The 10,788-nt window shown below is 40.9% G+C and overlaps 1 protein-coding gene across 3 annotated transcripts in view; it reads left to right on the forward strand.

Moving 5' to 3' along the window:
* Window positions 1-9,410, forward strand: part of LOC142572893 (uncharacterized) — a 220,090-nt gene extending 210,680 nt beyond the window's left edge. Inside the window, exons 1-5 of one of the 3 annotated variants that reach the window (XM_075682334.1) lie at window positions 2,368-2,398; window positions 4,013-4,066; window positions 6,137-6,149; window positions 6,928-6,974; window positions 9,035-9,410. In XM_075682334.1, coding sequence (XP_075538449.1) covers window positions 4,018-4,066; window positions 6,137-6,149; window positions 6,928-6,974; window positions 9,035-9,279 — 354 coding nt within the window. In that variant the 5' untranslated portion in view covers window positions 2,368-2,398; window positions 4,013-4,017 and the 3' untranslated portion in view covers window positions 9,280-9,410. Of the gene's footprint in view, window positions 1-2,367; window positions 2,399-4,012; window positions 4,067-6,136; window positions 6,150-6,927; window positions 6,975-9,034 lie in introns of those variants that run through there. The other 2 variants (XM_075682335.1, XM_075682336.1) reach the window with 2 other exon arrangements.
* Window positions 9,411-10,788: the final 1,378 nt, after the last annotated feature.

Consider the following 10,788-nt stretch of genomic DNA (forward strand, 5'->3'; position numbering starts at 1 on the left):
AGTTTTCTCCCATCCTCGACTGGGTTTCGCTTCTCTTGGCACCCATTCTGTAACTCTGATGGTCCACCGGTGATTCATCCTGCACATTACATAGCACGCCCAGCTCCATTTTCTTTCTCATTATGTCAATTAAAATATCGGCTGTCGCCCTCTCCAATCCACACCTCTCTCTCCCTGTTTCTTAACGTTACCTCTATTTTTTATCCTTTCATCGCTCTTTGCGTGGTTTTTAACTTGTTATCGAGCTTTCTTGGGGACCTCCATGTTTCTGCTCCGTATGTTAGCACAGGTAGAATGCAGTGCGTGTACACCCTCCTTTTCAATAATGGTGGTAAGCTCCCAGACAGGATATGAAAATGCCAGCCGTACGCACACCAACCAATTATTATACCTCGGCAATTGTTTTGTGATCATCATCGTTCCCTGTGGGTAACTGACCTAGCTAAACGCAGTAATTCACAGGCAGTATATGCTGACTGGCGATCTTGAACTGTTGTTTCCGGGCAAGTGATGAAGCATTATATTTGTCTTCTGTACATTAATCTTCAACCCAACTGCTACACTTTCTATGTTAAGGTCCTCAATCATATGTTTTAATTTGTCCGCAGTGTTGTTGAACAGGACAATGTCATCGGCAAGCCGAAGGCAGCTGAGATATTCACGGTTGATCCTGACTCCTGAGCCTTCCAGTTTAATAGGTTAAATATTTCTTCATAGTATACGGTGAATAGCATATGAGAAATTGTGTTTCATCGCCTGACCGCTTTCTAGATAGGTAATTTTCGACTTTTCATGTCAAGACCAAAAGTAGCTGTGTAATATCTGTAGATATACACGTATGCCTACTGTACTTCTAGATTGCCTAATGCGTCTGTGACTGCTGGTATCTCTACTGAATCAAACGCCTTTTCACAATCTATGAAATTCATATAAAGAAGTTGATTGCACACTGCTGATTTCTCGATTACCTCATTGATGACATGGATGTGATCCATTGTAGAATATCTCTTCCTGCATCCAGGAATTGTTGGTCTTCAACGAAACACCAAGAAGTGTCGCTTCGCATGCACAGAGATTAAACTTGTGGCCCTTCTTGTAAACAAATACAATGCGGCATTCAACGTGATCCTGATAACAATTCAGAAGTGCAAAATTTTCGACGCCCACTTCATGCTAGCTCGTGCAACTGTTGCTTCTCTATCTTTAGGTATTGCACTTTAATCACATTTTCGGAAATCAATACAGATATGTTCTTATATATATATATATATATATATATATATATATATATATATATATATATATATATATATATATATATATATATATATATATATATATATATGTATGTATATATATATGCGCGTTACAATATTCGTTTGCCTAAACTGTGCATAGATTGTTCTTGAATACTACAGCTTAGTACCATCGGTATTCTGTAGACCAGGCAACGGTATATAAGTATTCCGTTCCACCTCGTTGACTATCCATTCACCAACCAGAAATACGGCAGAAAATTTCCTATTTGCTTTCAAGCTTTGAAGATTGTGTACCCATAATACAGTTACAAAATCTTATTTTTAAACTTAAAGGGCAGTCCTTCAGTCAACGGACTCGGAACGAGCGCTGCTGTTATTACTAGGTACCAGAATGCCCTTTAGACCATATATTTTCTCACGTCAATCCTATAGCAAGTAAAGCTGCATCTGTAGTCCTTGGTAGTTTTTATGGCGCTCATCACACCGACGAACACGGCTCCGCAGGTAATCCTGCTATTTACAGTGCATAACTACTTTTCTTTTTCCTTCAAAAATTGAACGATTTTGCATTTTTACCTCGTATTCTTTAAGGTGTTTGTTTTTCTATTTTGCTGCGATTCATTTGCTCGCATTGCTCATGTTGCACACACCGTCGGTATACTTGTTTACCTAACGCAATTTCTGTACCTGAATTAATTGGCAGCGCAAATTGATTCGAACGAGATTGTTCTATGCATGTTGTAAATTTACTAGAGGCAAAATTTTATCATTACCTTGCAAATCAAATCTACAAAAGGGAAGCTTAGTGAAAGGAAGCAGCAACAAGCAACAAAACGCCCGCAAATTGAGTCACTGTCAAAGTGTAAAGCTAGACGGTAGAAAAAACCCTGAAAATCGCGCGAGAGTCAGCGCGTCGACATCAAAGGTTATGCCGAAGTTCACCACAGGAGCGCGTGATAGCGATAGGCTATCGGCGCTTGTGACATGCGCTGATAAATATGACATAATGTTATCCTCACGCTTACATCTGTATTTCCCGGCCATGCGGCACGTGCAAGAATATAAGCATATATAAAGGCCTCGACGCCTTACGTACGTTGTCCTGGTTGTTTGAGTAGTATAGAGAGCTACTGTTACAAGTAAGTTTTCGCCTATGCGCGTTTCTAATTTTTCATTTTTTGAATTTCAATATGGTTAAATCAAGGGTCATTTGTATTGGCGCGATAGCGCGATATTTCTATAGACCCCGCCATCACTGTGTGCGGTGGGTACTTCAATATTTTCCCAAAATTTGTAGATGGAACCTATCGAAAATCTGACTTTCATTTCCTTGAGTGGATACGCACATCCTGGCAAATTTGGAAAAAAAGGCATTTTGAGCAATTTCGTCACTTCGTCCTCTGAGTGAAGGGCCATCGCCTGGAAAAAGCATACCTTTGTCTCAGAAAAACTTGCACCCTCTGAGTCTTAACTTGAACTGTACAAATAATCGTGATCTAGCTTGCCCAAATTTTTTTAATGTGCCCTTGCTATACTTCTAGATTACGAATGTCATGTACATGTCAGCGTGGTTTACCCTTTCCGAGAGAAATATGGCGACCGCAGAGTTATACCGGATGTTTCAGTGTAGAATGAAAAAAAAATTTGAGTGTTACGAATGGCAAGTAGCTGGTGTGCTGGAAGAGGCGGACATTATTTGTGTAAAAAACTGAAATGCATAACCGACTAACTCAGGAAGAGTTCTAAAAATTTTTTTTTTCATCTAATCACCTTAGGGTCCATATTGCAATGTACCAATTCTAGACCTGGAATTCATGAAGTCATGAAACAAATTCATGACTGACAACAGTTTCGCGATAATAATGCCCGCACCATGCCGAGAAATGCATTGGTGTTCCAGTTACTTTTGTTCTCAAATGCGTAAAAGAACGTTTTGTTAAGAAAGTAAGTGGAACGACAGTGCATATTTAGTGCAAGTTTGACGGCGCATACCTCGTAAATGGTGTCATACACTCAACTTTTTTTTAAAGCGCACATGCCTTTGCGAATTTGCAAATTGCGATGTTTAGCGTAAGTTATTTGTTTAAAAACCTAATTAGGGAATTTTATAGGCTAGTCAATTATGCATTTCAATTTTTTGTGCAAGTAATGTCCGCCTTGTCGAGTAGACCTGCTTATGGACTAGAATTGTGGTATCTGCCACAGGCAATTTTCAAAAAAAAGAATTGATTTCGCTAAAACATCACGTATATAACGCCTGCGTGTGTGAGATTGAAGACTTTTATTGTTGGACAAAAAATGTGCTTCATCGGTTGCTAAACGTCTTTTATAGTATAAAATAAATAGATAATAATGTGCAATTAGTATGCACAAGTCTTTTTTTTTCGTCTTCGTGTATGCGGCAGAGAACAGCTTTGTATGGACTAATTCCAGAATATTGTCAGTGTAAAATTAAGAAAGAAACAATTAAAATTGTACGGATAATCATTTAGGTGCTTTGTGCTTTCCTTACAAAAGAAAGAAAAAAAAAGACGGCGCGCCGTATCATATCAAAATTCTGGGGTGTGATCCGAGTTTAATTTACGCACAATGGCATATAGATCCGGAAAACATGTATCCTGTATATACAATTGAGCTTTTACTAGTATACTGAAAAGTATCTTTACCGGTACTTTTACATATAGGCACTTTTCCTGGACATTTCCACTAACAAGCGTATCTCCTGTTGTGTGTCTGTTTATTTTCATCCATAGCAGAAATGAAGCACTTCCAACTTTTCTTCGTCATGGCGCTGGTTGCTCTTGGATGTAAGTATAGCTACCATACTAGAAAAAAATATCATTTTCATGACAGTCATGAGGTTTCTATTCTGCAATCTTCTGAAGCTTTCTTGAGGCATTAAAATATAGAATGCGTTGCAGACTGATGCCCAGAAATTCCTATATGCTGAGCATCCACATACTTCTTTCATTTTACTTTGTTTGCTTTAAATGTCATTTACCATTGGCCCGACGAAAATATCTAAGCACTTGAAACGTTTCCAATAGTAACACGAATCATTTGAAATTCTGAAATCTATCTCGAAGTGTACTTGCAGCTCCATTCCAGCTACAGATTCTGAAAAGCAGCCTATTGCTTGATAATTGCTAAAATTGTATATCATTTCATTTCCCGTATATTTCCACCTTGACGGCCTGCGAGAATAACATCAGAGGAGCGAATTCCGTGTGAAAGTAACAACCGCAACGACATTGTAAAAAAGAAACATGGCAAAGAAGAAAAATAAAGCAAGAACTATAAGGGACTTATGAAAATAACAAGAACAATGGTGTTTTCGGAACATTCTGGGAAAACACAAAAGGCATGTAAAGTAATAGAACACAGAAAAATATATAGTATTGTAATGCTCGAACTTTAGCGACGAATAATAAACTATATGTCTTAGCTACACGCGTATTTATTTCCAACACGCTTTTGAAACCTTGTTACATTGTTTAAGTTAACTGGTACACAGCAAGGCCTAAAATCCAACTGCATCGCTCAAGATCCCCGTTTCTTGTGGCGTGCTCCCATATAGAAACTTCTTGGATACTGCCTTCTATAATACATCTGTGCTTGAGTAAGTACATACATACATACCGTATTTACTCGATTCTAAGCACCCCCTTTTTTTCACGATCGCGATGCCCAAAGTGAGGGGCGGTGCTTAGATTCAAAAAATCTAGAATGACGCCCCCCCTCCCTTTTCTCGCTGCGACATCACGACGAGATGGGTGCGAGACATAACATTTTATTTTGCAAACATTCAAAAGAAAAGTCGGTGCAGACAGTGAACCCACCGCTTGTGTAGGATGCTCAGTCACTATCCCTGCAACTCGAGTTCGTCGTACCGCTCGAACCGCTGCTCTCGGTATCCCACAGCAGGTCGTCTTCGGTTCCGTCGAAGTTGTTTGTGATCGAGCACTTCTTAAATTATTTCACCACAACAACCACTTGGACCCTCTTCTACGCGTCCAAAATCCACTTTGCGATGGTTGATGGCGACGTTCTCTGCAGCTTTGCCGTCGGTGTCTTCTTCCGGTCAGGGTTTCCCACTCACTCTTCGTACTCCTGCCGGAGATTGGCTCCGAAGGGCTTGTTGACTGAAACGTCCAGGAATTGCAGCACTAGCGTCATGCGACCTGGAATCACAACCACGTCGCTATTGATGTTACCAAGCTATGTCTTTACCTCCGGGGTTAGATGGCCGCGAAACGCGTCCAACAGAAGCATCAACCGCGTGCCTGCAGGTCCGCCGAGCAATGAATCCAGAGTGAGAAAGCGCGTTTGGCGGCCTTGGCTACGCGCTCTTCCTAACAAATAGGGGGGTGCTTAGAATCGCACGAAAATTTTTCCTAGCTTTTTCGCGGAAATAGAGGGGGGGGTGCTTAGAATCGCGAAAATACGGGTACATACATACATACATACATACATACATACATACATACATACATACATACATACATACATACATACATACATACATACATACATACATACATACATACATACATACATAGAAGCATTTCGTTAGCCCCTATTTGAATACCGTACAAATATATCAAGAGAATGCCGCTAATGTATTTAGTTTCGTATTGCCTGAAAGAATGTCGTGGGCAAAGCTTATGTATTGGCGACAAGCAGCTTGCAGAGTCACGATGGAGATACAGCAATTGTTATAGAAATAAGAATCTTGAAGAACTGTGTGTTCCGCTTGACAGTGATAAGTTGCATGAAGTTTAACAAGGCCTGAAAGTTGGATTAATATGAGTGAAATGTCGTCGATAGCTAATTTTGTATCACTTTCTTTCCCCACTTCTCGAATCCCATCACTGAAGATGGAGCTACATTGTAAGTATTGTATTTTTGCCATTGTGTGTTACTTATACTTCTAAGGAGTGTTTGTCCTAGAGTATGATCATTATATTGCTTGGCTATCGACGTAGGCACAGGCAAAAGCCGAGGCATGCATCAGTCCCTGCTAGCTAATTGTTATCTCATGGCAATGAGGACACAGAAAAATACATCGAATAGCGTTGTGCACAAAAATTAACTCTACATTTCTGAGTGACAGAGTAATTTATCATGGGGACAGCAATAATTAAGTATCCTGACTTTAAATATAGAAACATCTTGCCGATTTTGTTTCTCTTAGGTGGCACGTACTTGAGCTACATCGTTATTTGCACACAACGGAGCATTGAGAACAAGCAATACTCAATAATCATTGGCCCCTCCTTAGTTCTACTGATTCTTTTAGGCGGGAACTTGTGCATTTAAATTTGTTTCATAATGTAATAACTGTTGTTTCTTCAGGACGCTGAACTGCTATAGGGAATCACAAAGAATAACCGTTGGGCGTTGCACCTAAAAGATGGGTTAAGTGGCTATTGTTGCCTGACAGAACCAGCTTAAGTTCCAGTGTTCTAAAGAGCTGGGCCCGTGTTCAAAATAGCTAACTTTCTAAGTGCAGTGCATACGTTTAGCCATCCCCCCTTCAATCGCCTCATTATCGCGGCAACAATAATGATCGCCCCAACGACCTTGCATGCTGGCCGGTTGGTAAACACTGTACTTTAAGGAAAGTTTCGCAGTTAGAGCAAAGCTTATTCATTTTTTTTCTCTGCAGGAATAATCCGGACCGTAACACAAAAGATGACGAAGCTCTTGACGTTGGTGAGCGACTATTTTGAATGAGGTCTTCTAATTTTATCGCATTTACTGCAGAAGCCATTATTTTTAGCTACGGCCGATAGTTTGTGTCGAAATCCTAGCAGTAGTGACGGCTCTCTCGAAGTACCAACCCAATATGCAAAGTCACGCTTTAGTGCACTGCGAGCCAGAGCCGATTTCGGGAGCCGCAATTACGTCATGGTCGCCAAGCTTTGGACGTTACCTATCCAATTCTCGCTGTCATATTCTGCACGCGGTTGAAAAGAAAATTTAGGTGCTAGCTCATCTAAGAAAAAGAATAACATTGCATATCTGCACGCTGACTTTGAAAACTAATGGAAGAGCACTGATGTGTCTTATGTCCTTTTGTCACTTCATATTTGTTTCCTCTTGTGTGAAATTTAAAATTTAATACTCAGATTTTACGTGCCAGAACCACGATCTGATTATAAGGCACGCCGTAGTGGGGGACTCGGACACAGAATTCGGAGACAGAAAACATGGGGTATAGATTAGAGTCAGAAAAGTTGGTCATTGTAGTAAAGTGAGGTAAAGAAGTGTAGTAGGCTGGCGACAAATGGCCTGGAGCATTTACCTAGTGGTCTGTTGACGTAACACAACATATGCCAATAGAAGAGAAGTGGAGTTCATGGATGCTGAGGTTTTCCCGGTTTAATGAAGTTAGGATAACTCAACGCAGTACATGAAGCCACTGACAAAATAGAAGGGCAAACGAAAATTTGTTAGAGATACCTTCGTCCGGAGCAGCGGACAATAATTATGCAAATTGCGAAGACGTTGCTGACAATGATGACGGTTTACAAATGCTTGCAGAGGAAGGCGTTGAATACAGATATTAGATTACATTGCGCAATTTCACATAAAACACAGACATGTCGTAGAAGCATGTGCCGTCTGAAGTACATTTATACTTCAAAGCTCCAGCTGATAGTGCTGGCAGAAACAGCATCGTATCATCGCTTCCTCTGTTTCTACTTGTTAAGGAATCTACCACAAAACCTAAATTCCTGCAAGTACGTGGTGAAACTGTGCAAAAGCCCTAAAAAGAGAAACGTATGCGCATGGAACTGCAGTACGCATCCTGTCTATGTTGTGCTCTGCCTTTAGTTTTTCTCGCTATTTTAGGTCACAACCTCCGTTACTTTTTCTCAGCTGAAATGTCATTTCCATTGAAGGCTATGAATGTGCAGGCGTGGCTCTAATTATTAATTGTAAAACTCCAGCAGAAATTCTTTGTATTTCGCACCAGCCTTAACAGAATAGACCATCTATAAATTCCTGCACGGCACATTTCCAAAGACTTGTTTATTGAAAATTTGTAATTACCACTGAATTTCTCGAAATGGCGGTTATGACAATGAAAACAATATGAAGTGGTTCCTGTGTTGATATTGAAGTTTCACTGCTGAAGATTCTGATGACTGACTTGATGGAACATTATACACTTGGATAAATGGCGACACATGTGAAACCAGTCTGGGTCAGTACTCACAAAGCGCTCTTTCGCTAGAACTGTTGAAGTGTTCGTAAGAGCAAACTGCCGCCGATCCTGATGCTGGATAGTTTAGCAAGAATGGTAGCCAACAGCAGAGCGCACTTAAGAAAAATAACAGCTTTGTAAATTCGGACACAGGATAGCTTCACTAAAAACTTAATGATTCTCGGATATGTAATAATTCTCGGATATGTGTTCCCAAAATCCACAAAAAATTGCTTACTTAACAGTTGTTTCTATACAAGAAGTACTAGGGGAATTACCATGGTGCATAGTGGTTGTGGATACTTCTAAAATGGTGGTTGTTTGTGAATGTCTTCGAAATAGATGGAGAATCATTATTAACATGCTTTATTGCCGCAATGGGTGCTCATGTTATTTCACGTACAATAAAATTTTATACCTGTAAGTTTTATTCAGCTGATATTTTAGGTTTTTATACGCATAATTTCCACTCCATTCAGTAAGTCCCATGATCCACCTGAATTGTGCTACTCCATTGATGATTTTCGAATGTTCAAACCTATTTTCAATTTCCCTTGCACAGGAGATGAATCTCTACTGAGAGCTGGAAAACTTATCGAGACACTCGGACGAATTTTGCAAGCAGGAGCCACGACACCCTACAGCGATGATGTAGACTCTGTTATCGCTGCTTTGGACGTAGTCGATGGAGAGCAAAATGAGCGGAGAGAAGACAGTGAGGAGTATTTCTTTAACAAGATAAAGAAGGCTCTTGGTACTGTCGCAAAAGCAGTTGTAGTGCACAAGATTGCTGGTACCATCGGCTGAAACACGTCTTTCTTTTCCAATCACGTGTTCTTCATGGAAATCGAACTCACTTCTTCGGTGCAATTATATTCATCCTCCTGATAAAGACGGTGTATCCTCCACTAAATAACAAATAAAAAAAGAACCATCAACTGGGTAGCATTCTTTTTACCTACGTTTGTTAATTTGGCTTCCTTCTTTTAGACCTTAAACATTGAGAATGTGTATTTCACATTGAGGAAGTGCTGCAAAATATGAGTAGGAATAAGGAAGTAGAATAAGGAATGTACAAAAACATGTCGAAGAACAAAGTCGTGAAATGTTTGAAGCAAATAAATGTAATATGAAAGAAATATTTATGTTTTAAATAATAACGTGTTTCCTAAAAAAACATAACACTGGAGCTCATATTCACAAAAGATTTTCACCCATCATGAGACAGAATGTGATCTCATAACTGCCGGCGAAAGCGACTCTCGTTTTCTCTTCAATGGCTAAATGCAACAAAATTTCACTAAGGCTAAATTAATTATAGATGCTTAGTCTTCATTTCTGAAGCAATGTTTGCCAATAGGCAGGGCAGCTAATTGTAAATTTTCATTTTAGCAGCCTTTTAACGGCACCTAAGCAGACGATGACCTCGCCTGGTGGTTACAAACAGGACGCAAGTCCCAGCACGTCGCCTGCGAAATGCTTCGCCACGCCGAAATCTACGGCTGGGGCCGTTCAATCTTCCCGGTCATGCTGAGGAGCTGCGCGTTCTCGGTGATGCGTGTGGTGCGATGAGCGTAAATGTAGGCGTATTTTTTTGTATGTTGTAGTATCAGAAAAGTCACGTGCCTCTTCGGTACACGCAGCACAGTCACAACTTAAGCTGGAGGAGCGGCTCCGTTGGATCTTCATTTTCGGCACCAGGATTTTCGCGGTGAAGTCATCGCGTCGTTTTCAGGAGCACGATCTGAACTGTCCGCCCGGTGTCGACGGCGAACTGTAGCTTGTGCTGCGGCTTGTCCCGATCTCGGCACAGTGGTCTGCTGAGCCCCATGCTGCCTCGTTGCAGCCGCGCGCGTTTTTCTCGACGATTCGCTTCCTCAGCGGTGATTCGTACCTTGAGAGGAGGGGCCGCCACGCGTACGGAAGAGTAAACACAGGTATCCAGACTACGTCGCACACATGACACATCCTCTCACCCGTTGCACGGTACGGTGATGTTTTTGATAATGATGACGATCATGGCTTATTGGCATTCTCTTGGAAAGGGGTGGTAACAAAAAGTCACCTAGGATGCTCGAGTTAACCAGGCCTGGCTATATGCAGCATGAAGCTCTTGTACGCAACAGCTACAAGTCGGGACATCTGGCGGAATATAAGGGAATTGCAATACAAAGTTTATTCGTAACGACGCTACGCGGCGCGCATTTCACATCGCGTGTAAAATGGCACGATACGATGCTACAAATGATGGCGGTGATGATTTCGTGGCATTCCCTTTGAAATAGAACGGTGACAGTCACCTGGCCATAAAGGTAC

The sequence above is a fragment of the Dermacentor variabilis genome, chromosome 2 (genome assembly GCF_050947875.1).
Source record: "Dermacentor variabilis isolate Ectoservices chromosome 2, ASM5094787v1, whole genome shotgun sequence".
NCBI lineage: Eukaryota > Metazoa > Arthropoda > Arachnida > Ixodida > Ixodidae > Dermacentor > Dermacentor variabilis.